The sequence below is a fragment of the Podarcis gaigeae genome (assembly GCF_964106915.1).
Source record: "Podarcis gaigeae genome assembly, chromosome: 1".
NCBI classification, from domain to species: domain Eukaryota; kingdom Metazoa; phylum Chordata; class Lepidosauria; order Squamata; family Lacertidae; genus Podarcis; species Podarcis gaigeae.
Window position 1 is genome coordinate 41,912,119 of NC_139678.1, and position 27,689 is coordinate 41,939,807.

The following is a 27,689-nucleotide window of genomic DNA, read 5'->3' on the forward strand; positions in this document are numbered from 1 at the left end:
AGCTTCAGCGAAAGCCTGCATTTGCCCCATAGGACGCACCCAGATTTCCCCTTCATTTTTGGAGGGGGAAAAGTGCGTCCTATAGGGCGAAAAATACGGTACTCCCATTATTTGAATAGTCCTTCCCTTAGCATAAACCATGCGCTGCTCTGGTTTCACCAGAAGCGGTTTAGTCATGCTGGCCACATGACCTGGAAAAACTGTCTGCGGAAGTGGACAAACGCCGGCTCCCTCGGCCTTCACAACTGGACTTAATTGTCAGGGGTCCCTTTACCTTTAGCATAGATCTGCTAAGGACAATGACTGCCACTATACTTCAAATATACTGTACTTCCCACAACAAGAAAACACTTAGGATTATGTAGTAATTCAAACCTGCAAAATTGTATTATGCTACATATTTCTGAATGTGCTATAAACTTATATTTACTTCTTTAAACATTGCCTTTTTGCCAAAGCACTCAATACTCTAATAGCACTGCCTTCCTCATCATTCAGAAGGAAATGTAGTTAAAGGCATTACAAATACGATGTAGTAATTGCCTCAAAACTTTAGGAGACACAAATACAAAACTGCACTACATATCCAGGTAGACTGCTTTCTGCAGCCCAGAGTTCTAACTCGAGTCTTATATCTTCATTTGTTTATAATGGTTTGTTTGTCAACCACAGGTCCCCAAGTTCATCCTAACAGGAAACTGTCTCCTGTTCAAAAGCAAAAGTGACATGTTTAACCTCACACCTACAAAAGAGTAGAGAAGAGATGGGAACACTTGAGTCTAAGATGCATGCAGGATCATTCTTGTAACAGGACAATATGGTTACCCATTATGTCTAAAGCAGTATCCCCAGGCAAAAGGCAGAATTGTCACTGGATCTATGGAACAAAGGTAAACTGATATAACCTGTACCTTGCTTGGTTTGTCTACTATTATTCCCATAGTTTTCTGGATGAATCTGTGTGTGAAATACACTAACAAACATTTCATCTTCCTCAGCAGCAGGCGAGTCTGTTAATAAAATGTGGCATTAAATAACTGATAATTATTTACATTTCAAAACAAAAAGATTAACAGTCCCATATTCACCAGTACCTGTGACAAGTATATCAACTTAATATTTGTAAGAATGGAAGCCTGTAAAGTTTCATATTGTTAGCTTCAACAACCAGACCACTGGTAGTGTGGTGTGGGATCAAGGAGACACCTACATTGAGACTTAGTATCATTTCTTTCTCTCAACAGAATATACAATTATCTAGTTTTCACAGAAAGGAATGCCATTGTGCCACCTCTCCCACTCCATAAAATTACCATTTCAGAACAACCTGGAAATATAATTAAATGACTTCTATCTACTCCTCATTCTCAAAGGCTGGCCATGTGCTTTGAGCTATGCATTACTTTCTGTAAATATGAAGATTTCTACGCCTTCAGCTATGATCTGATATAGTTATCTAGTACATATGGAAATGCCCTAACATCCCATCTGCTCACTGAAGGAAGGGAGCCATATAGATTATAGATATTTACAGTAATGGCACAGTCAAGCAATGGTTATATTATCCAGATGCTCATAATGGCTGTATTTCCACTTCCAACAGTTCAGACGCATAGGGTCATACTAGTGCTATATGCCTGCTTTAGTTAGGGAATGTTGCAGTGCTAATTCAGGAGTGTGAAAAGGTACCTTTTGGATGATTCCTGTGGCATGTAAAATTACATTTTCACAAAACTGAGTAGCAATGAATAAGAGACAAGACAACTTTTAGTCTAATTCTTTTAAAAGGAGACAGAGAAATTCAGTGAAAAAAATATAACTAGATTGCAAGTACAAAGAGATACAAAGACCAATTCCTTTATCTAATTGGCATAGGATAAAGAGTCAAGCCAAACAATGCAACGGATATGTCAAGAACGGACCCATAGGCATAGCCGGGGGGGGGGGGGCAGGGAAGGGCAGCTGCCCCTCCCAATCAATAAAAATACAGTGGAACCTCTACTCCAGAGGTCTGTTCGTGAGTCGATCCGGGTCACTGGGAGAAGCGCCATTCTGTGCATGCACATTCGGCAGCAGCACTGTTCTGTGCATGTGCAGACGTTGCAGCCACTTCTGCGCATGTGTAGTCGGCAGAAGCGGCTTCTGCGCTGAATCGCGGCAAAGCCAGTATTTACTACCGGGTTTGCTGTGGTCGTGAGTTGGATGGTTCGCAAGTAGGGGCGGTGGGAAGTCGAGGTTGTACTGTACATTGCTAGCTGAGGTTCTGCCCCTCCTAACAAAATACCTGCCCCCCACAACAAAGGCCTGCCCCCCTAACAAAAATCCTGGTTACGCCCATGAATGAATCCATGAACAAACTTGCATTTGGTGAAATGGGTATCCTCACCTACATTTACAGTAGGCTGGGCAGTAGCACACTACAGTGGCACCTTGGTTTACGAACTTAATCCGTTCCAGAAGTCCGTTCTTAAACCAAAGTGTTCTTAAACCAAGGCGTGCTTTCCCTTAGCTGTGGGGGACTCAATTTACAAATGAAACACACTCAACAAACCAAACCACTTACTTCTGGGTTTGCAGCGTTCTTAATCCAAGTTGTTCATAAACTAAGCTGTTCTTAAACCAAGGTACCACTGTATATGTGTATTAAGGGGACCAGCTGAATAAATGGAGCAGCAGCAACACAACCATTTCACTATCTCATGCACTTTGCACAGAGCCAGTTTGATTATTTACCCACAAATGCTGTCAGAACAGTTCAGTGAAGAAATTTATCTTTTCATTGTCTGAAACTAGCTAGTGCTCATAAAGCTCTCAAACATCAGCCAAGAATCAGCCAGAAACTATAATGTAAACGTGTTGAAATAACAGCCCTTCTCTGGCAACTCTACAGAACATGCAGAGCAAGAACCACAAGACAGACAATGACATGAATAATACAAGCCAGCTTGAGTAGATAGAGTGCCTTTTAGTCAAGTAGACTACACAATACAGTCTCTTATTTTAATTCAGGCACTGCAGATGAATAGGATATTTCAGAAAGACTGAAATATATTTGATTGCCATGTTAGTCTGTTGCAGCGAAAACAACAAAGTCGTGTGGCACCTTAAAGACTACTGTTTTGAATTACCACTGTTAATTGGGAAATTATCACTGCCTCTGTACTTTCTGCATTTCCCTATAGTCCCTTTCCCTAGTGGACAGTCAACTGCAAAATTAATTTCAGAAGCTCACCTTTCATAGTGCCAAGACTGATTAAACGCTAACCTCTTCGAGAGCTAATTAGTGTATTGCATTCCAACCTTTATTTTCAAGTAAATTAAGCTATTTAGCAAAATTCAGACAGAATGGGCCTGACTGTAGATATGCAGTACAATGCCTTGGGCAAGGAGGATCCTAAACTATTTAAACTATGCATAGTTCTGTTGGCCAGTATCAATGAGCAACATGATCTCTACAGCAAAAGGTACCTTTGTAAAGTAAAAAGGGGGGGTGGAGTTCTTCAGTTTTAGCACCTGGGCAAACCATCTCTCCTTACTTTTAAAAAAAAATGATGAAAGATTCAGCAAGCATGTTCCATTATCAAATACTGCCACCTGATGGTAACTTAGTGGGTTTGCACCAATTTTAAGCACCACACGAGGTCTTAAATGTAATTCAAAAAGTTTACGTACAAGTATGTCACATGTGGATTTGTTAAGCTAGAAGCCTGCAGGCAAGGCCTGCCTAATTTTTATCTACATACGTTGCCTAAACAATAGTGACACTATTAAAGCAGAGAACAACATGGTTAACATTAATGCTGTACTGTTTTTAACACTTGATTGGAAGCCGCTCAGAGTGGCTGGGGAAACTCAGCCAGATGGGCGGGGTATAAATAAATTATTATTATTATTATTATTATTATTATTATTATTATTATTATTATTATTATTATTATTAGATTGACACTTACCAGGCATTTCCGGTGACGGTGTGGTCAAAGCTAAAAATCTGCTGATGTTTTCTGCTTCTTCGGTAACCACGGAAGAACTTCGAGATGTCATAGACTGTATGTGGACAATAAATAAATATATATTTATATATATGATACTGCATTCCAGAGAAAAGGTAGACCAGAAGATCCCACAGCTGTGGCAACTTTCTTGCCTATGAACATGACAGTATAGTGAGGAATAGCCAGCCTCCCAACACTCTCATCTCTGCAGATGACCCTGGTGGGGCTGGGGCAGAGCAGGGATGGGACGGGTTGGGGTTGTGCAGATGCACTGGCTAAGTCAAACTGAATGCTCATGTCAGTGCATCCACACAGCCCTGACCTCACCCCCGACCTGCCCCATCCAGCTGCAGTGACACCAGGGTTGAGAGGGTGGCTCTGCAGCTCCACCTGGTAAAGCCTGGCCACCACTGATCTCCGAAATGCATGTTAGTAACACTGTTTTAAAGGTATGACTAAGTACCGAGTAGCACAGGAGTCAGCAACCTTTTTCAGCCGTGGGCCAGACTATTTTTTTGGGGGGGGGGAATGAATGAATTCCTATGCCCCACAAATAACCCAGAGATGCATTTTAAATAAAAGGACACATTCTACTCATGTAAAAACACCAGGCAGGCCCCACAAATAACCCAGAGATGCATTTTAAATAAAAGGACACATTCTACTCATGTAAAAACATGCTGATTCCTGGACCACTCGCGGGCTGGATTGAGAAGGCGATTGGACTGCATCCAGCCCCCGGGCCTTAGGTTGCCTACCCCTGGAGTAGCACATGCTTTGTGAATACTGCATCAGGCTAGCACTTGTCATAAGATCAATAAAGACTTGAACAGTTCTCCCATATAAGGTCAGCATCTGATTTTCTTAAGACAAGAGTAACTTGAATTTGAGTGAAATGCATCGTTTTAAATCATGCTAGTTTACGTAAATGTTTGCTCACAGAAGAATTTTGAACTTAAATTGTATGTTTCTAACCTGAAATATTTTTTGTAACAGTTTTTATTCATTTTCATCTTTAAACTGTTTAACATGGTTGCTTGTAATAGATATTTGTTTACATGATTAGAGATATAACATGCAACAATTACATTAAATTAAAAATGAAACTATAAACACTCAGATAAACAATTCTGAATATATTAACAAAATTATTCAAAGTGCATATATCAAAATTATTACAATTATTTCTAACCTGAAAATCTTCCCACAGTTTAGTTCTCATTTCCCTGCCTTGTTTTTTAATTGCCCTTTCTTGAGATTGTTTGTTGGCCAATATCTGGTCCAACCTTTCCATCTTCTTTATAGCTTTCAGGATGCGAGGATCTACATCTTTCTCCTTGGAGTCGTGCAGGGATGCAGAACTGACTGTCACTTAAAAATTAATCATATTAACAATAATTCTTATAAATTCCATTTCAAGAAGCATTTCAAACTACATATTAAAAGCAGAGATCCCTGGTAACAGGGCAGAAAAAAGATATCTGCCCCATAGTTAGATGGAAGGTGCTATCTTTTTCTCTGTACAATTCACCTGTATTATACTGCCACTTCTAGGGGCTTTTAATTCAAAAGTTTTGAACAAGTGCTTTAAGTACCACATTTTCTTTTTTTACAATATTTTTTATTAATTTTAATACAAATCCAATAATAGCCACATTATCACAAACCGAATTACAATCCAATTAGAAAAACCACTAACAGACTTTCAATCGTAGTTATAAATTTATTAGCTTTTGTTTCTGCTAAAAGGAGTTGGCATTTGTATCCAATACGTTTCCCGTATGAGATATTAATTTTCCTTCTATTTCTTCATTAAGGACCACATTTTATAAGCTGCTGTTAAACTTTTGTTTTGTTTTTAAAGAAAAAAGAACAATTAGACCATCTCATTTTTAAAAAAGGACTAGCAAATCACACTCAGAAAGGTTTGAAAACCTGAGATCGATCTAATCTGTATGTATACATTCTGATTCAGGCAAGGTCTGTTGCTACAAATTGGGGAGCAACCCAAAATCCTCCCTATCCTTATTTAGAACAGTGAAAACACAGCAACAAGAGTTTTCAATATATGCTTGATGCAAACAGCTTTAAGGTCTTTACAATTTTGTGCAGAAGCCTCCGGGAATACAGGTTTTGCCATGAAGTCACCCTTGAGGTCATAGAGGGAAATGGAAAAGTATGGTGGAGCTAACAGACTTGTGCCCACTATCTCTCCACACACCCCACCCCCAATGTTTCTTTAACTATGTACAGGGGTCAGCAAACTTTTCCAGCAGGGGGCCGGTCCACTATACCTCAGACCTTGTGGGGGGCTGGACTATATTTGGGGGGGGGGGGGGATGAACGAATTCCTATGCCCCACAACTAACCCAGACATGCATTTTTAATAAAATGCATTCTACTCATGTAAAAACACGCTGATTCCCGGACCGTCCGCAGGCCGGATTTAGAAGGCGATTGGGCCAGATCCAGCCCCCGGGCCTTAGTTTGCCTACCCATGAACTATGATAACAAATGCCTGAACAGAACTAAAATCTAGACTTTAGTCTCTATGTAGGGTTGCTAACACTTCTGCTAGCCTTGATCTTCTGCCTCTCACAGCAGTTTGACAAGAAGAAATTTTATACTTTCTCCCCACCATCGTATCCCCATTCACTTTCTAAATTCCTGTGCATCCGGTTTCTGAAAGCATAGCAGTAGAGGCTGACAAAGTTGGCAACATTAGATGTTGTTCTACAAAAATAAATCATTAAAATAGGGGGTGGGGAATCTGTGGCCCTCCAGATCTTGTTGGACTCCCAACTCCCATCAGCCCTGGCCAATGTGGCCAATGGACAGGGATGAAGGTAATTGTGTTCCAACCACAAATTCCCCAGAATTACTATTTGCTTGATATGGAAATAAAAAAGTCACCCTAAGTTCTCTTTTTCCACTATCTACTTATTTGTGACACTGGATAAACAACGTCATGCACAACAGCATGTCTTCTCCAGGTTCAACTGCAGGCGAAACGTTGGGAATACCTTTTGCTAATCTAGCTAGTTCATTCTGAGGAGCATTGCTGCTACAAGACCATCTGTTCTCAGCCCAGTCATCTTCAGAATCTGCTGAGCTTGAGGAATATTCTGAAAAACAGAAGTCATGCATGAAATTAGCAGCACCTTTAGATTTGAACCAACAGTGAAATCATCATTACTACAAACTAAGGAACAACTTGGAACAGTACACAAGTATATGGAGGAGAAAGTTCTGTCAAATATCTGTGTAGCTTTAAACAACTTTTAACAGTACTAAAGGTAAAGGTAAAGGTACCCCTGCCCATACGGGCCAGTCTTGACAGACTCTGGGGTTGTGCGCCCATCTCACTTAAGAGGCCAGGGGCCAGCGCTGTCCGGAGACACTTCCGGGTCACGTGGCCAGCGTGACATCGCTGCTCTGGCGAGCCAGAACCGCACACGGAAACGCCGTTTACCTTCCCGCTGGTAAGCGGTCCCTATTTATCTACTTGCACGTGGAGGTGCTTTCGAACTGCTAGGTTGGCAGGCGCTGGGACCGAGCAGCGGGAGCACACCCCGCCGCAGGGATTCGAACCGCCGACCTTTCGATCGGCAAATCCTAGGCGCTGAGGCTTTAACCCACAGCGCCACCTGCGTCCCTACTTACATACTGATTGTTAACTACCTCACCATATTATATTAATATATTTTGTAGCTCACAGGAGAGTGGTGTTGCCACCCTTTTCTGGCACAACATGTTATCGAAATGGCAGAAATTTAACAGGCAAAGCTTCTCCGGCATGAATATACTATGGTGATGACATAATCATTTATTTCATTTATGTCTGTGATGCAGCAATTAAAGGCCTACTACACAATCATGTTAGGAAACAAGCAATACATCTCCAGTGAAGAAGAGGCATTAGTTTGACCACCAAACCCTCTGGAGCTTGGTGCACAAATTATTATTAAATTATTCCATTACTGAAACTATTCAAGCTAGGGCTGCGTACCAGATCTGGCAGAGTCCGAAGCCAAGCTGGACTCAGGTATTGGATGAGTCAGGTTCAGACAGCCACAGATAGTTACAGGTCAGGTTGGCTGGCCCAGAGTGATCTATGGCTGTTAGGGGGCTGTGCATCAGGCAGAAGGGAGTGCTAGGCAGGACAGGAAAACCCTCTACACCCTCCGCCCCGTAGGATCACTCCCTCTACTGAAATATACTTGGAATCAAGAGTGGATTTCATGCTCTTTATTCAGCTCATAGTGGTGAGGAGGAATGGAAGTTCCCCCAGAATGTCTGTTTTATATACATTTGTTACACAATGGACCCCCCGTGATTGGCTAATTCCGGGATTCTCCTGTAGGCCAATCTGGTTGCAGATTCACTTCCACTTGGAGCTGGATTGGGTGGCTCCTGTGGACCAATCAGACTGCTGCATTCTGGATCCTATTGTTCTACGACCAATCAGACTGCTACATTCTGAATCCTATTGTTCTAGCAACTTTTGAGCAGAGGGTGCAATCTGGGGGAGTGTGCACAAAACCAGTGACTGTATGTCTCAATCAGTTCCAACATTCACTGCACTTTTGCCCAGTATTTTGCATTTCACTGATATTCATGAGAAAAATTATTATAAAATAGGGCTCTAATCCCAGGGGCTCATGCTGTAAGACAAATATTTTACACAAAAGGAGATTCCAACTAAACATCTGGAATAATTTTCTGACGGTCAGAGCTGTTCAACAGTGGAATGGACTTTCATGGGGGGTTGTGGACTCTCCTTCCTTTGGACGTTTTTAAGCAGAGGTTGGATGGCCATCTGGCATGGATACTTTAGTTGATATTCCTGCACTGCAGAGGGTTGGACTAGATGACCCTTGGGGATCCCTTCCAACTCTATGATTCTATGAAATAATTTGGGAGGGGGGTCATCCAGCAGTCATTGTTCACCCAGCCTGCTATTTCTCCCTTGTTGTTCACCTTCCTTTTTATATCATCCCTCTTTCTATTATATTTGAAGCTGCAAGATTTCATCACACATCCTCCCTTATGTAGTGCTCTAGTTCTGATTGGATCTAGGTTTCATAGACTCATTTAATAGCTGAGCACATTCTCAGCAAAACTTCCTGTTTCCCCCACCCCAGGGGACTAACTATTACATTAACTTAGATAAACTTGTGTGAAAATCTTTTATCATGTGCAGTATCCATTAAGCTTGAGTGACTTTTCAAGGACAGGACTTATCACTTAATTAATAACAGTTTATTCGATTGTGTGAATTGGCCCCAAGTCTAAAAGCATACTGAGGGTTTGAAATAGAAGAGCAAGAAAAGGGGAGGTTATTCTGGGTGTCTTTTCATTGTGTAAATAATATGTCTTCCTCTGATTAATTTGTACAATACTTGAGTCATACTTGAAGCAGCAGAAGCAGGTCAAAGTGCAAAATTCTGCTCTCAAATATATTTAACCCTTCTTTTTTATCTACATTCAAAGAATTTCTCAACTGAGCTTCTAAAAAGCTAAAAGAAGAATATTTACATAGTTCTGTAACTTTAATATTGAGTTTTCCCCTAGAAAACCCAGGTGGCAACCCTAACACACACTCTAAGGAATAGGTCCCACAGAACACCTTTTTGTAAACTGCTTTGAGGGTGGCCTTTTCTTTTCTTTTACAATCATGCAGTATATAAATTTTATGAAATAAATAAAATAACAAATGCCATTGAACTTACTTGTATGTAAACAAGCACTGTACACCTACTAAATTTCATACCTTTTACCTGATTTGTATTCTGTATTACCAGCTGGTAACTACTATTCATCTTTTCTTCAGATATGACTTCCGAGGTTCTCATTTTTTTGGTTCCATATTCCTCTCTATTTTCATCATAATTTTCTTTTGACTCATGTTCTTTGTGTTCATTATAAAAAGCAACCTAGAAATGATTGCAGAAATAGAAATTTGCTACAAGCACATTGGTCACAATTTCTCCTTATTATCATTTGGAACCATAGATAAAATTTCCTTTTTAATGTAATTTCAGATGAAATCTAAAGATATGATAATACATTGCAAATATTTATAAACTACTGTATTTTATTTTATTTTAAAAGTCTTGGGAATAGTCATTTACAGTCATACCTCAAGTTGAAGTTGCTTCAGGTTGAGCACCTTCGAGTTGCGCTCTGCGGCAACCTGGAAGTAAGGAGTGCATTTCTTCCGGGTTTCGCTGCTCGCGCATGAGCAGATGTTCAAAATGACGTCACGCGCATGCGCAGAAGCGTCGAAAAGCGATGTGCGCGTGCACAGACGTGCCATTTCTAGTTACGTTTGCTTCTGGATGCGAACGGGGCTCCGGAACGGATCCCATTCGCATCCCAAGGTACCAGTGTATTTAGTTGCCAGTGCAAAGAATCACATCCAAGTAACCAAACAAATAAGCTTTACAGTGGTTGGCTCTCTATTTTATGCCACATATCACAGTATGTATCAGTGCACAGGCAGTCTAGCAAAATGTTTATCGCCTTATTTCCTAGGTTGTTTTAAACAAAGCAAAAAGAAAGAGAAAGAAAGGAGGGGGAGGGGAGGACAGGTAGTGAATGAGAGCAAAAAACTAGAAGAGTATCAAGACGCATGTCCCTCCTTCAAAGTATGATTTATATACACACACACACACAATTCATTTAATAAATGAATTGTTTCAAAACATGGGTGGAACCTAATCATTTGTGCAGATGCCTATTTTGAAACAAATATGGGATACACCCACAAGCAGAGGAGGGGGGGACTTCTGCCAATTCCTTCTTCCCCCTGAATAGTTACTCCAGGTGGTTGGGGGGTCCTCCAGAACAGTGTGGGGTGTGGCACTGGAGACTGGGGTGGGGACAGGAATTGGCAAAAATCACCTGTCCCATTCCTCCAACATGATCCTCCGATGGATCAGAGTCTCTACCATGAAAGAGGATTTGAAGGATGGATCCAACCGGAAATACACTTTATTATGAAAACATAAAATATAAGTACAGTGGTACCTCGAGTTACATATGCTTCAGGTTACAGACTCCGCTAACCCAAAAATAGTACTTTGGGTTAAGAACTTTGCTTCAGGATGAGAACAGAAATCGTGCTCTGGCGGCGCGGCAGCAGCAGGAGGCCCCATTAGCTAATGTGGTGCTTCAGGTTAAGAACAGACCTCTGGAATGAATTAAGTACTTAACCCGAGGTAAGTAAAGGCAAAGGTACCCCTGCCCATACGGGCCAGTCGTGACCGACTCTAGGGTTGCGCGCTCATCTCGCTCAAGAGGCCGGGAGCCGGCGCCGTTCGAAGACACTTCTGGGTCACATGGCCAGCGTGACGAAGCTGCAACTGGCGAGCTAGCACCAGTGCCGCACACGGAAACGCCGTTTACCTTCCTGCTATAAAGCAGTACCTATTTATCTACTTGCACTTAGGGGTGCTTTCAAACTGCTAGGTGGGCAGGAGCTGGGACCGAACGATGGGAGCTCACCCTGCCGCGGGGATTCGAACCGCCGACCTTACGATCAGCAAGTCCTAGGCACTGAGGTTTTACCCACAGCGCCACCCGTGTCCGAGGTACCACTATACTAAATACAGGTTTCTCAAGGACTGTACCTCACTAATGTTACTATAATTATAAACATTAACAGCATCTCTGACAAAAACTTGAAAACACTGTAGAAGAAAGAGCAAGAAAAACAGTGGACATAATAGTTACCTTAGGCAGGCTTGGCGCTGGTGTTAAAATCTCTAAGGATGTGCTTAAAACTTTGCTCCCATGATTAATTCTTGAGCTAGATGCTGGCCTTGAAATGTCATCCAGGCTTCCCCTTGTAATATCCATTAAAAACTGAAATAAGCAGATAAAGGGAGCGCATTATATGGCATGTATTAAATTGATATTCATCAACCTACCATTCTCTTCCACATTTTCCACACAGCGTATCTTTGATGGAGCACCCCTCTTTGGATATTCTTGATATGACTTAGGTAAAGACATGAGGAAGGCCAGCAAGGATACACAGGCTAGTTCTGCCTCCTGTCACTGTTCTTGCCATCCTTCATGAGCAGAAGGGCAAACTTGTGAAGTGGGAACCCTTTTGTTTTGTTTTTATGTAATTTTTATTAAATTTTCTGTTTTACAATTTAAAGTACTCATTTTTAGATCCATAAGATATCAGTGACTTTCCTTCTCTTTCCATGGTTCATTTTACATATCATAAATCCCTGCATAGTTTACAGAAACTATACTATTCAGTATTCCATTATTACATCCATCATAACTTATTTACACTGCTGAATTTATCCTAATGCTGCCAGCGTATTCAGCTGTACAGTTATTTCCCATATATTCAATAAACGTTTTCCAATCTTCTCTCAACATATATTCTTCATGTTCTCTTATTCTATATGATAAATCTGGAAGATGCACATATTCTGTCAACTCACGTTGCCACTCTTCTTTAGTTGGGACCTCGCTCATTTTCCATTTTGGGGCTAACAAAACACGGGCCGTATGTATGCAGTTGTTACATACAACAGAAAGAACTCTGGGGTTTTTTGGGAAAGTACGGTACTTTTGAACATTTTTTTTTCCAATTCATTATGTATCATTGCCCAAGGAAGCCCTTTGTATTCTTGGAGGCTGTTCATTTTAATATTCTGGAAAGTTATGGTTCCAAAATGCACAGTCTCTGCACTTACAGGAGGATTCTGACATTACAAGTTCAACCTTCAACTCATAGAGGGGGGTCAGCACAGTGACGGGCAGAGGTTGTGCACTTCTCCCCATTGCCCTAAATCTCATTAAGAAAACCCAAAGAGCACTATAGTTCCACGACCATATGGAAACAGTGGGGTGTTAGTTAATGGCATGATCCCATACACAAATTAGTGCAGTGATCATGGGCGTAGCCAAGGAGGGCCAGCTCCCCCCCCCCCATCAAGTAAAACAATAGAAATACTTAACTGACTGACCAATCACACTAAAATGAAGCTGCATTTTAAGCTGCATTTTGGGCTGTGTTTTGGGCCGTATTTTGGTTAACTGTTTTTGTCGTTTTTTATTGCGTTTTGTTGTGGTTTGTTTTTGGTGTTGGTCGCCCTGGGCCCGGCCCTGGCCGGGGAGGGCGGGATATAAGTAAAAATTTATCATCATCATCATCATCATTAGTATTAGTATTGTTCTGTTGGTCGGGAAACGTTAACTTGCCCCGCAAAGTAATAAACAACAACAACATGGCCATAATCTGCAAACTTCGCCCTGCATTAACTCACCCCGCGCAGGTTCTCTGCAGAGCACTCCAGCAGACGGAGCGAGCAAAACGCCTCTGTAAACAGACAGCCATGAAGACGCTGCGCTTCTCAATTGCTATGGCAACCCATTCGAAGAGCAGAACCCGGAAATAGGGTAGACACTAAGGGCGGAAGTGAGCCCTGTGCCTTCTCGGAGTGCTGCTGAGCATGCGTACCTGCGAAATGCCCGTTGAATCCCTTTAGCGACGTTCTAAAACAGTTAAATGAACGCGTGGTTGCGGAGCCTGGAGATGCGCCTGATCTTACATTTTATGAACTAACCTGGATGTCCTCGATTCTGGCTCCTGCACTCAGGCGCGTCCGTATAGCCCACATGTGCTGCCGAAGCATGTTTCACCAACCCTTACCTTTAAGTTTGAGGATAATCTTCAGCCAGGATCAGGGTATCTAGCTCTCTTGCCGAAAACTGTTGCTTCCGTTTAAGACTGCAATCCAATGCACACCAAGCAGTTTCTTTTGTTTACTTTATTCCTGCAGGTGCAATAGGTAGTTCGTGTGGTGTATGCTTGAAATGCTTCAGTCCTGTGCGCACTTATTTGGGAGTAGGTACCATTGAGCTCAGCGAGGGTTGCTCTTGAGTAGAAAGATCCAGGGCTGCATTGTATCGGCCAGTTTTAATTTCCTTACACGTGCTCGCCGTTATTGCTGAGAACGAGACGGGGACTCTCGGTGTTGCCTGCAGTGTTTGTGGAGATGGAATTCTGAGGACCAAAGCAGTCAAGAGACCGGGAGGAATGGAGTTGTTTGTTTGCTGGTTGCATTTACATCCCGCCTTTTCTCTCTCTATAATGAACCCCCACAAAAACCCTGTGGTGTAAATTAAGCTGAGAGATACTGACTGGCCCAAGCTCACCACCCAGGGAGCTTCATGGCTGAAGTGGGCATTTGAACCCTGGTCTCCCAGGTCCTAGTCCAACACTCTAACCACTTCACCACACTGAGGTCGAGGTGGGGAGAGAAAAGATTCAGAGGTGGAAATCCACTAGTCTCTCATTCCATGCTGCTGTTACTGTATATTTGTGAGACTAGATCTGGTTCAATAAAGAAATTAAAGAAGAAACAACCCCATGTTAAAACATGCATTTATGACTATAATGCAAATCAGAGTGATATGGTAATTGCTCTTTGATAAAAAATATATATATATTTCATCCAGAAGATGGCGTCATCTGACTTTCAGTATATTACCCATTAAGCTAAAAGAGTCTGAGCAGGCATGCTCCCTGTTTAGGATGTGCTAACATGTTTATAGGCTGGGAATTATAGACTGGTATTCCTCTGGCAAGCATCTCCACCCCTACTAATAATTTAAATTGTGATTCCCCCTTGAATCGGCCTCTTCATTGACAGAGCTGCGGGCAAGGGAAACTGACTACAGCATGGAGCCAAAATCAGCATTGAGCTCTACACTTATTGGGGTGGGGATGTCTGACTGTGTACAGCCACTGTAGGTGAGGAATCTCTAAACATGAACCAGTGTCTTCTGCCTCGGGATGGAAGCTGGGGGGAGGTTTGATTATTCTCAGCCAAGCTGCTTATCAACAGAACAATGCCCCACCCTTGACATCACTGCTCTCCCATGAGCATTGGCAAGCAAGGTATAGCCCCAAGGTGAAGACCCTTCCCAACACTAAATGAGAGGATTTATTATTACATTTATATCACACCTTTCCACCAAGCAGCTCAAGATGATGCACATGATTTTCCTGCTCCAAATTTTATCATAACAACAACCCTGTCAGGTAGGTTAGAGGTGGTGATTTGCCCAAGGTCACCCAGTGCATTTCATGGTTAAGTGGAAATTTGAAGTCTGGTCTTCCAGGTCCTAGTCTGACTCTAACCACTACACCACGTTGTTTGGATATATCACTGAAGCCACTTGAGCTGTCACTCTGAGCTGCAAGTAGCACCAGCCAGCTGGGAGAGAACCCAAAGAGCAGCATTGATTTTGGCTAGATAGTACCACTCTCAGCCTTCCTTCCCAGCACTATCCTTCACATGGCATACTCTTAAATATTTCAGGAGGGACAGCCTGGAGGGTAAGAAGTTGTTCTTTGTAAGCCGCAGAGCACCATGTGAGGCTCCATTTCCAACCACCTGCTTGTGAGGTCAAAAACATTGTCTTGGCGTGCATTGTTGCATGCCTTGTGGGTCAGCTTACTGACCTGTATGAAATGGGAGGATGGTCCAGAGACCTCGGCAGCTTCTTTCTTTCCACTGTAGCAGGCTGTGAGGTTGGACCACTTACTGTTGCTCTGCAAGACAGTATTAGGAGTTTAGCCTCAGGGCTGAAAAGGTAGCCCAAGAGCAGTACGTCCTGGGCTAAAGACAGTTCTGCTATCCATCTTTATCTCTCGGCTGACCGACATCTCCTTGTGTGGGGGCTGCAGAAAAGTTAGATGAGACCAAAGGAAGCTTCTGGGCTGCCAATGGACCATTCCATCATTTTCAGGACATTTTTCTGTTCATATGCTTTCAATCTGGTTCCGTATTAAACACAATCCTTCAATATTTTTTTGACGATCTGCTCCTGCTCCTCAAATTCTTCTTTCTCACAGCAGCTTAAACTTGCTTTCCCATAATATTTTCCTCCTTTCTGCTCTCCTCATTTGGGTAAGACTTCCACTTATTTAAAGTAATCCTTCTAGTCTTTTATAGCTTCCTTGATTCTGCTGCTTAACCATCCTGGCATTCTCTTGGTATCTTTCCTAATTTTAGGTGAACTTCTATTATTGTGGTTTTAAGTGACCCCCCCCCCCAATGTGTTTGATCCTTCTGGCCTTTCCTTTTTCTTTAGGTATGGGGAAGCTTTTTGTCGTCTTTGAGGGGTTCTGATCTTTCACTCCCACCACCCTGCAGGCCAACCCTCTGTCATCATGATGATGTCAGGTGACTGATAGGTGGGTGGTCCCATCCAGCTCTCAGAAATGACCTGCAGAGTGGGGTGGGGAGAGGTCTCTTTTGCCACCGTGTTTCTGGTAGGGAACATGCTGACTGAGTAGCACCGAGCAGAATTGAACTCTCTGCTCACCAGCTGATAAATGGAGGATCCAGTTGTTAGCTAATTGATGGGTGGGCATGGTGTGTGAGAAGTGGCCTTGCAGGACAACTGGACCTCAAGACAGACCAAGGCTCACCCAGGGGCCGGAGGTTCCCCACCCCTGATTTAACTAATGCCCCCATTTTTATAAGTTTTCTCTTTTGAAATGAAATGTAACCATGCTGGACTTTCTGAGCAACTTTACACTTACATGCATTTTTGTTCCCAGTCAGTTTTATTGAATTTGAGAACGTCAGTTCCTATAGGCACACCATGCAAGCTCCTATTACTTGGCTCCCACACACTGTTGGGGATCACCATACTGCAATCTGTGTAAGTGGAGCTGCTTGTAGTTTCCTAACAAGCTGACATGAAAACCTCTGAGAGCTCTCTGTAACTCATGAGCACATTTATTATTTTTTATTGCTGCTTGTTCCACACAGAGACAGGCAAGAATTGCCACCAGCCAGAGTGCTCTTCTAATAGTTGATGAAATGGGTTTAATAAGGCTCTCTTATATCAGAACAGACCTGCTGGGCTCATCAGTCTCTGGGGATTCTCGACAAGGAGCAAGTGTCTGTCTGCAAAGGTAATCATGCAACCTAGAAGCAAAGATGATCTTGCATATCCAGTGGCGTAGCGTGGGGGGTGCAGGGGGGGCCGGCCGCACCGGGCGCAACATCTGGGGGTTAGGGAAATCCACGGGTTAGGGGGCGCAAATTACTTGCCTTGCCCCGGGTGCTGATAACCCACGCTACGCCACTGTGCATATCTGCCAGTGCTCATGCAGAATCCTATACAGCTGGATTGTGATGCAAACCAAAATATGATGTAAACTTTCTGGACTTGTTGCAGCTTATCTCTCTCCTGCTGGCTCTGTAGTTTGTTCTGGTAAAGCAAGCTAAATTAAAGAGCCCTGCTGGCGTCACAATGCATGAACTTTTGCTGTTGGCTGACAATACTGTTTTTATACAAAATCAAGCTTGTTTCTGCTTTAACTCAAGACATTTTTGAGCTAGAACCCTTTGAAGCCATTTCAAAATATGAGGCCAATTAGAGTAAATTGGAAATAATTAATGCTAATCTTCGGCTGATATTAAAAACCAGTTGCAATCTACTCTGCTGTTCTTACGTTCTTTCCTTGGAAACTATTAGACACCAGCTATTCGCATCTGTTCTATATAGTTGTGAGGGGCAATCAATTCTCACCTCGGGAGAGTGTGGTCATATCGCTTTTATTCCTATGAATATCTTGGCAAGACTTGTATTGTTGTTTCCGGCTCCACTATATATAGGTGCAGCTTATATTCGCAACCTTACGGTATGCAGCAAGGAGCTCGGGGCAAACAGCGCCAGGAGTGTAGCGTAGCGATGCCCCCCCCCCCCACGCAGTCCCGTCCTCTCACCCAAGGCCGGGAAGGGAGAGCGAGGAAGGGGAAAGGCCACTGGCAACGCAGCGCAGCTCCCCCCACCCAGTACGCAGCCAGGAGCAGCAAGGAAAGGGAGTGGCTTATAGACGCTTCAGGTTACAGACTCCGCTATCCCAGAAATATTACCTCGGGTTAAGAACTTTGCTTCAGGATGAGAACAGAAATCGTGCGGTGGCGGCAGGAGGCCCCATTAGCTAAAGTGGTACCTCAGGTTAAGAACAGTTTCAGGTTAAGAACAGACCTCTGGAACGAATTAAGTACGTAAACAGAAGTACCACTGTATTTGGGTATTTTTTCTTTTTTTCTCCCCCCCCCTTCCAAATTTAAAGGTGAAGCTTATATTCGAGTGCGGCTTATATTTGGGCCAATTCAGTAGTTTATTCCAAGTTAATTCACCTGGTTTAGCCTTATCAACATTTAGGATTCCATCAGCTTTAAAAGGAACAACCTGTTAAGACCAGTTTTTCTGTCCTTAATTTTAAGCATGTTTTGGGTTGTATCCAATTGCACCCTTCTGTGAACCCTTAGCTTATATGCTGCCCTTTGTAATGTAAAATACTACACTGAATCCAGCTCCTAAAGCTTTAAGTTGCTATTTGAAAGAGGATGTTTCCCTCATAATCCTGGGCTTCGAAAATGAACATAGGAGAAGTGTTTGATAAACATGACTGGAAAGCAGATTAATATGAAGCAGAAGGAAATTAATGTTCTTGACATTTTGCCACAACGTCTGCTGTAAGGCTGATGTGTTTCACATTGCATTGCTACTAGCTATAATTCCTCTCCATTAGTTGAATTTGGAGTTCAGTGGAAGAACCAAGTGGGGTTAATGGGAGCATGACTTCCAGAGGCACTTCCCTCTTTGATGGGTTGCTGGTTGATTAAGTTAAGTAAATCATCGTGAATTAGCCAAAAGATAAGGTAAACTGACGCAGTAGCTACGAAAGAGGAATGGCAGATGAAATGGATGGGATATGTTGAACTGGCAAGCTTAACTAGTAAAATTAGAGAGCAAAATGAGACAGCTTTCAAGGAGGATTGGAAATTGTTTGTAGATTATTTTTTAAAAAATGTAAATATGTTAAAATGCAATCAGCTTTGAAGTATAGCAGTAAAAGGTATACTAAGAATAATGTGGTGGAAATAATGTATAGAATAACTATAATATGCAGCAGCAATAGATAATATGAGGAAACAATGGAAGGGTGTGGAGAAGTCAAATACCAAATGTAAAGTGGAAAATGTTTTATTATTGGTATTGTTTTATTATTGGTAATATATATATATATATTACATATATATATGTAAACTGCCTCCAGTGCAACTTAGTTTAAAGTTTAAAGTATTCACTCACTGTTATATGGTGCACGTATTTGTGTACCCAATAAACAAAGGGTGGAATCCAGCTATGTCCACCCACCAGAAAGATAGATGCCATTTGTGAAAGGGATAAGTCCTTCTCCCCACAGCCCCCCTGTTAAGTTGTGGGCCAACATGTCAGACGACACAGCGATTCTTTAAACAGCTCTTCTTTATTCAGATGCCAGAACAGAACTAGGCTGAGGAGCTCAGTCAGCCTGCTTATATAGATCTCCAGAACAATGCAATTGTTGCCATTTTCTAAAACTATCCAATCACTGAACGTCACTTTTCGATCCTTCATTTGTATACAAAACTATCCAATCACTGAACGTCACTTTTCGATCCTTCATTTGCATAACTATCTACAGTATCCCCCTGCTGGCCCAGGGTGAGAACTTCAGTACATAACACCCGCCCCCCCCCCCATGCCTCCAAATCTGCTCTTGAGGATTGGAAGGATGCTGTGAAGCAGATTTGGAAGACGCATGGGGGCCACATGAGAAAGGAAGAGGAAGTTCTGTCACGTGATGGAACCCCACTCAAGTGACATTGGATATTACACAAATAGCGTAGCACGCTATGTTGGAAAGGTTGTGATACGTTGGAATTGCTTTAATGCCCAGTGTGGTGTGCCCCATAATCTCCCCCAATGTCTAGAAATTCAACATCATTGTATACTCTGCTGCCCAGTTTGAGAAAGATCCAATAAGGGCAATGGTTAATTTAATTTAGTCAGAGTCCCCTTTATTCTCTTATAAACAGCTCTTGGTTAATTTACAGTTGGTAGTAAACATTTCTTTTTTAAATAACTAGAAATTACCTCTTCCTTGAAGCAGTGGATGGAGAAACGGGGGGATATTAGGATTATGTAAGAAGCTAGTTGTCATGCACGAGCCACCAAAGCCCTAAACAACTCTTAATTCCTTCCTTGTTTCTTGGGTTTTTCACGTTTGCCAGCGATGAATGCTAATGTATTCACTCCTGCTAAATCTAAACATACCCTACCTTCGACGGGAATTTAGCTTTTCATTTTGTCAGCTATGATTAATATGTTAGTTCTATCTATCAGCAGATTGCTTTATTAATATGTATTATATACTTGGGTTTGTTTAATTGTCTGCTTGCTCTTTGTTTTATTTTTCTGTATTTTGTCAGTGGGCTGCCCACACCTCTCTACTATTATCACCGTAAGCTCTCCTCTGTGTCTCCTGACTACCCCTGACACAGGAGGGAGACAGCCTTCTCCATCCTACCATCCAGCTTATGGAATGCCCTCCTTAGAGATGCTCACCTTGCACCAACCTTGATGTCGTTTCAGTGTCAGGCAAATACATTATTTATTTGCCCAGACATTTCAGCAGGGAATAGAAATTAGCTTTATGTTAATATTCTGCTTTGCTGAATTGTATGGGTTTGTTTTCTTTGCTTCCTGTAGTGTTTTATCTATTTACTGACTTCTATTATCTTCCAGTATGTTGCCCTGAGAGGCTTTGTTGAAGGGAGGCATAGAAATGTTCTAAACAAGTAATGACTTTACCTGGCATTTTCAATTTCAAAATAATAAAATTTTAAAGACTTTATTTTAAGCTCACCCTGACAGGCAAAGGGGGAGTAAAGTCTTGCCTCTGAAAGTCTTGCTCCTGTTAATACTGTGTGGGTTCTTCCGCTGAACACAATTTTAACTAACACAAGAACAGCGTTTCAATATTAATGTGGTGTGTACGTCATTGCTTTGATATCTTGGGAATATTAATTTTCTTCTTCGTTTTTGTCTCTCTGTATTGCAGTGGCAAACAGTTTAATAGGCTGGAAGCTTCATCTTTTGGCCCACATCGAGATGCTCGGTATAAAACTAATGACTGCATTAAGAATATTGTTATCTAGAGGCCCTGGATAAGAACATTAACTAGAGAACGGGGGGGGGGGGGGGAAACATTGCTGAAGAATTTATAGTGGAATGAGTACAAGCCCTTAATGGAATAGTTGGAGGAGAGATGGGGGCTGAGGAAGCCTAATGGAAGGAAAAACAAAGAGAAAAGAAAAATTATATATTGGAAGGGAATTCAAGACGGCATGTAAATAGTCACGACTTGTTACATGTGGAAAGTAATGGTTTGGTCCCACCCCCGCAGAAGATCAGACGGTAGCCCTAGGCAGGAGTTCTCCTCACAGATTAGTATTGCATGAGGGAGAGAGCAGACACACATCTTCCATTGTGTTTCTGCTAGGAATAAATGAAGATGTCCATTTTGGTTTCTCTGCTTCTAATTTTTCTAATCTTCAATTCAGTTCTCCACATTTCCACATCCATTTGTGTGATACGTAATATACACACCTTGCCACAGCAAGTTTCTCTAAAATAATGCAATTCTGTAGACTATTTTCACAAATATGAGCATTTTTATGGACACTTCCCCTCAGTCTGTGAGTTTTGGAACACATGATTTAGAACTGCAAAATTCAAAGGAGCTTCAAACGATGGCTGTGTTTTGGTTCTTCCATTGTTCTGGATAGTGCTGATTAGGTAGGTCCACCTTTAAATGTGAACTAAACTCTCTCCCATTCCTAGTTCTCCCCACCACCACCAAAAAAAATTGTGTTCCCATCGCTTGTGTGCTACCACTTACCACCCAGTGGAGGGTTAATTTATACAGGGCAAGCCTACTGTACACAATGGAAGCTCCCCATATGTGTCCGTTTCCTATAGCACAGAAAGCCTCTAGAAGTAGAGCAGTCACCTCACCTGCAGAGGTTGCTGACAATATGACAGTCCTGCCCACCTGTCAAATTTGGTGTGCCAGAGCTAGGGTGGTAAGAAAAGTCCCCCCACCTCTGTAATAAGATTTCTGCAGGCCCCCTTTCCACCCAGCTGCCTAGCTTTGAAGCCATATAACTCCTCAAGGCAGAACCAGTAAGCTAATTGCAGCCACAGTGGGCGTGACATCTCTGGACGCCTAGACTTGCTGTGATTCTGAGCAGCTCAAGCATTGGCATTGCTTTGACAAAGAAGTCAACTTGATTCTAAGAAGAGGATAAAGGGAGTTCAGTATCAGTGAGGTCTGGTGATGCTTGCAGCTTTGGGGCTGTGAACATGGCAATCTGGTCAGCTAGGGACCAAATATTGGCAATTATTTTCATTTGACTGTGCTAAGTATGCAATATTATTAGGACGCGGGTGGTGCTGTGGTCTAAACCACTGAGCCTCTTGGGCTTGCCGATCAGAAGGTCAGCAGTTCGAATCCCCGCAACAGGGTGAGCTTCCGTTGCTCCTGCCAACCTAGCAGTTTGAAAGCATGCCAGTGCAAGTAGATAAATAGGTACCACTGCGGCTTCTGTCATGGTGTTCCATTGTACCAGAAGCGGTTCAGTCATGCTGGCCACATGACCCGGAAAGCTGTCTGTGGACAAACGCTGGCTCCTTCAGCCTAAAGCGAGATGAGTGCCACAACCCCATAGTCGCCTTTGACTGGACTTAACCATCCAGGGGTTTTACCTTTTACCTGGAGGTAGAAAGAGATTACTCCACCAAGTCTAGAAACTATCTCTAGTGAAGGATATGAATTCAGAAGTAAGTTTTCTCTAGAATGCTGTCTTCACTTAGCAAAACCAAAAAAGCAGGTTGGATTCTCAAACACTGAGACTGCAGATAGATCAATCACAACTGAATGAGGCAGTCCAGATAGTTTGTAGCGTCAGATAATCTACATGATGAAAGGAAAGATTTACAGGATTGAGTTCTTACACTTTATTCAGTCAGGGCAAATCTATTAAAATTCCTAAAAAAATGAAGATAAGGGAGGCAATGGTGAAATCAGTGGTCATATTCTGAAGTTGTATGCATTTTCTAGATAGAAAACTGCCTGGGGCAAAACAAAGAGGGGAAGAGCACTGTATTAATAAAGCATTTACATATTTTATTGCAAGTTTGTTATCAGTAACATATAGAAAAAAATTCTTAAGATCCCTTAGAATCTGTAGATCCATTTGAAACTTGAGGAAGAATATCTGTGTGCCGTAAGGAATGCTTATGTAATATTCCCCCCGCTCTTGCTTTAAGATTGTGCCGCTCAGATATGATTGCTTTTTCAAACGTGGCAAAGAGATATTTGTTCTTGTGACAAACCCACCCTTCAAGGAAAACAAGCAGAATCTCGCCCAGTGGCTCAGCATGCACAAAATACTCTAGCGCAGAATGCAAGTGCTTGAAAAACTATTAGTGTTGTGCTTTTTGCAGAACCACAGTGGCCACGTTTATGGAAAAGAAAGGGTGTATTTGCAAAGTAAACCATGGAACAGACACAGTGTGGAAGTGAAACAACCTCCAGTTGTTTCATCTGCATAAGCATTTCAGCTTGCCAGACAACTCATATTAGTTTTCTGCCTGAATTAGATGGTGCAGCATCTAATAATCAACGTTCATGATACTGTATGCAGGAGACTGCCCTGGACACATAAGTTTCTTCTTGTCATGACAGGTTTTGATCTGTGAAGTGTTTAACATTATGAAGTTTGATCACTGCATTAGTCAGGAATGGTTTACATATCTATACTTAGATGTATACTTATTTTACAGAATAGGAGTAGGGATTATTTTTTCCCCGGGTATGATGTGGGTGGGAGGGAGGAAGGAGACACCTTGGCATCTGTAATCTTGTATAATTCACTAACTGCTAATGGAGACCTTTCTCTTTAAATTTTTCAGGGTGACTTTTCTCACCTGAGGTGGAAATGCAGAACAATGGTAAAAAAATTGGTCTTCTAAAGTAAGGGAGGCTAACCTGTGCTGAACTACAACACCCATCTTCCTGCTCACTGGCAGCTGTAGCCATTGCAGATTATCTTTTGGATAGATTTAGCTTTGAATTCTTAAGCATGTTTACCAAATTACATTAAAATTGTATTCCTGTGGCTTTTAAGAAGTAGGTGTTATTATATACATACCCTAGCTAGAATTTTGTTTGCCACATTCTGGAAACTGAGCTAGTTAGATAGGCATGGGAAAAGTTAGATTTTGTTACATTAAATATGATGTTCAGGTCCTAAGACGAAAAATATGAAGAAACCCTAGGTAATTGGTACTCAGTGATATAGTACATTAAGGGAGAATTCGGATCTGAAGAATTTAGGATTGGTTGTATTATGCTGTAGAGTATTTATTGATAGAATTATGATTATATTACTTCATGTATAGCATGTATAGGGGAATATATATGTAGAAATAATATATTTTATAATCTAGTATTCTATATATCCGTATTTAGTATATATACTATATATAGCATGTTTTGCATTTTGAAAAATGAAATAAAAGTCTTAATGTTTGAAGTTGTTTTTTAAAAAAATAAAAAAGGAAAAAAGAGGCAAATAAAAGAAAGTGGCCCAGTTTACTTCTGGTCACTTATAGCTTGCCACACATAACAAAAGGTGGCTATAGATATAGATGTGCATCCCCAGACACTTCCTAAGACAGCCAACAACTCCAACATGGCTGAACATCCAGAAATAAGACTGCTTTGGTGTGCAGATCTATTTTGCTGGATCAAGAAAATTGCTCTTGGAATTCAAAGGAGATAGAATCATGGAATTGTAGAATTGAAAGGGACCACAAGGGTCATCTGTCCCAACCCCCCAGGAATCTTACCTAAACAAGAACTTACCCTACCAGTTCAGCTATTTATAGCATGCTATGCTTTTATACTCATGGAATTCAACATTTTTTTGTCCTCACAATGGCATGTAAGTTCATAGCCACAAAACCGTTGAAAAATGCACATTTGAGATGAAAATTCTTCTCGTTCTTTATGCATGTTCTGCTCAAATATATAAATATGTTGGTCTTATAAACCTTTGAGTGTGTACAGTTAATGAGTTGTATCCAATGTTTGTCATATTCAGAGTAAACCACTAAAATTAATTAGTGTGACTAAGTGAGGTCAATTCATTGTAATGCATCAACTCTGAGGAAAAACCTCATTGGATACAACCCGATACCTTTCCCTACAGATTTTACAATTTTGCAAATATGATTCCAATGGTGCAAAAAATTATCCAAGGTCTTCTGCTTTGTATTTGCATATTCTATTTGCATACCTGATTGGTTGAAAGCAAAACTCAGAATGAAATCCACTTTGCATTTTCCTTTCCCTACCCAATGAAGGCGGGTGAAATTTCAAATAAATCAAACAAGGAGAATCACATGCAAAAGAATCAGTGTGTGCAATTGGTTAGAATTCAAAATGCATCCATTACTTAGCAGATAACTGAACAGCCACATGGCGTGAGGCTCGTAAGCCCAACCAAAGAAGCATTTTCTAGATGGAATCCATGGAGGACCTGCAAGTGTGTTACAGTTAAGAAGTTAAACTTGCACCGTAGAGCCTGTTATAAATGCACTACATCCCAGACAAATAGCAATTGTGTGTGCCAGTTCACCAAAGAACTGACCATGCTACATTGTGGAGGCACAGAAAATACTCTGTACAAAAAAATCACAGGAATCTTTATAACACAGTGATAAATTTAAATTAAGGGTCACATTGGTCAATACTTCATGAAGAAGAAGAAAAACTCCCAACATTTGCTGTGCCATTTTCCATGTGGTTGAAAGTGCTTAGTATATTTTACCTCTGTTAAGGTGTTGTTTCTCCCCGATTTTTTTTTTGCTGAAAACCTGCAATACTCAGCCCACTAAATGTCAGCCCCTGAATGGAAGTGTTTCATAGATAGTAACCAAGATCGTATTTAGCCCACAATTGTCTGAACAACATGAAACAGCTTAAAATACTTTTAAGATAAATGTACAAAAAAAGGAAGAAAAATCTCATTAAATTATAAAATATAATTGAAATGTCAGGTCCTTTTTTATTCCTGGCCACTTGAAGCCATGCCAATTGTACAGGCCATGGAATGCTCCTAAAAGATGCTCCGTGCTTCTGTGAAAGAGCAGAAAGAGATATGGACCTCCAGGGAAGGGAGCTGCATATTTATTATGCTCTCTTCCCCCGAGTTCCATAATCACAGAACAGTGACCCTAATGTCTCTGTGTGTACATTATAAAGACTTGCTGCATTTGGCCAGTCCCGGAGATCACAACAAGGTATAATGTGGAAAGCAGTCTTTGGGGCAGAAAGGATCCAAAAATGCCTTTTTGGAAGTTAAATAAGTCTATATAAATTAATATAAAGAAACAGGTAGGCCGAGATATTTGTATCGAAACCCATTCCTAAGGAACACTTGCTTTCGCTTTGCTTTTACATAAATTGGCACAAAAAATAAGCCTTTATTAAATTTCAACCTAACAAAGATCCATAGGATCACATGTATGCAAGAAGGCCGTCCCGCCTCTCATCACAGAGCACTCCTGCTTTGACTAGGAATCCACCTTGGGGAAGATGCTGACTTTATTGTTCCTGCTAATTTTTCTTTCTGCTTTACCCTTGGGCTGTTTGGTCTGGATTAGCTCCTCGGGCGTATTCCCCAGAGGAGGCAGGAGTCGTTTCTTACTGTTCCGATTTTCTGACAGCCACTGTGGAGGCAACTCAAAGGGTCCAAAGCCCAGCTGCATGGAATACTTCTCATTGGCCAATTCGGCTTCTGTTGGCATCGCTGGAGCCACTTGAGCAGCCGAGTCTGCAATGGCGTGAGGCATAGGCCTCTGAACTAAAGTCTGCTCCACGTCTAAGCTGGTTGTGGGGATCTCCTTCTGTTGGTAGCCACTGGAGCCAATGGATTTGGTTTCGTTCTCTTCTTCATCCTCTGTGGGCTTGAAAATCTGCTGCTGCCCAATGTGAAACATCTCCAGAAGCTGGCTACCAGAACGAACATGAGGTTCCAGGCTCATGTCCCCAGCGCCTCCGGAGCTGACTGTGTTCCTCCGACTATACCTTCGGTGTAACTGCATCATTGTCCCTACTAAACATTTCCGCACGGACTTGTTAACAGTCAGGAAGAGCAGAGGGTTGGCTAGCAGTGATATCTTGGGCAGCCAGATGGCAGTGAGAAGCAAGTACACAGAAGCATCAGAAGCATTGAGCACAGTGCGGTAAATCACCAAAGTCATATAGGGGATACTGCAGAAAATGAAAACCATAACCATGGAGAGCAGCATGGCATGAAGTTCAGATTCTCTCTGAGAGGCGTAAGGGATAGAGATAGTGTTCTGAGGGGTTCTTAAGGCAGCTATGATGACTTTTTTCTTCTGACTGGCACTCAGTGCCCTGCGGATAAGGATCATAAACAGAAAGACCACAGCCACTGGCACAATCACAGTGGTAATGTTGTAAATAATGACGTATACTAAACGGCCAATGGAGTAACTCCAAGGCTCAGTACAAGTGGACATAGCATAAATATCTAGTACATTGGTCACAGCAAATACAGGAATGCTGGCTATCACTGCATGAGCCCAGATGTAGATCACCAGGTCTCGAGATTTGGCATCCGATATCTTCCTTTCTAGTGGATACAAAACTGAGTAGTACCTACAAAAAAAGAAGGAAAGGAGACTGTAAGAGATGAACAAATGCAT

The 27,689-nt window shown here is 41.8% G+C and overlaps 2 protein-coding genes across 3 annotated transcripts in view; both read right to left on the reverse strand.

Annotated features, from left to right (window-relative positions):
- Window positions 1–13,441, reverse strand: part of FSIP1 (fibrous sheath interacting protein 1) — a 74,957-nt gene extending 61,516 nt beyond the window's left edge. For both annotated transcript variants that reach the window (XM_083744686.1, XM_083744685.1), the window contains exons 1-7: window positions 13,292–13,441; window positions 11,733–11,864; window positions 9,769–9,931; window positions 7,019–7,120; window positions 5,188–5,366; window positions 3,954–4,047; window positions 912–1,010 (exon numbers count right to left, since the gene is read on the reverse strand). In XM_083744686.1, coding sequence (XP_083600812.1) covers window positions 912–1,010; window positions 3,954–4,047; window positions 5,188–5,366; window positions 7,019–7,120; window positions 9,769–9,931; window positions 11,733–11,858 — 763 coding nt within the window. In that variant the 5' untranslated portion in view covers window positions 11,859–11,864; window positions 13,292–13,441. The remainder of the gene's footprint in view (window positions 1–911; window positions 1,011–3,953; window positions 4,048–5,187; window positions 5,367–7,018; window positions 7,121–9,768; window positions 9,932–11,732; window positions 11,865–13,291) is intronic.
- An 11,075-nt stretch (window positions 13,442–24,516) lies between these two features.
- GPR176 (G protein-coupled receptor 176) overlaps window positions 24,517–27,689 on the reverse strand; it is a 30,316-nt gene continuing 27,143 nt past the window's right edge. Inside the window, exon 3 of the mRNA XM_083744778.1 lies at window positions 24,517–27,642. Coding sequence (XP_083600904.1) covers window positions 26,532–27,642 — 1,111 coding nt within the window. The 3' untranslated portion in view covers window positions 24,517–26,531. The remainder of the gene's footprint in view (window positions 27,643–27,689) is intronic.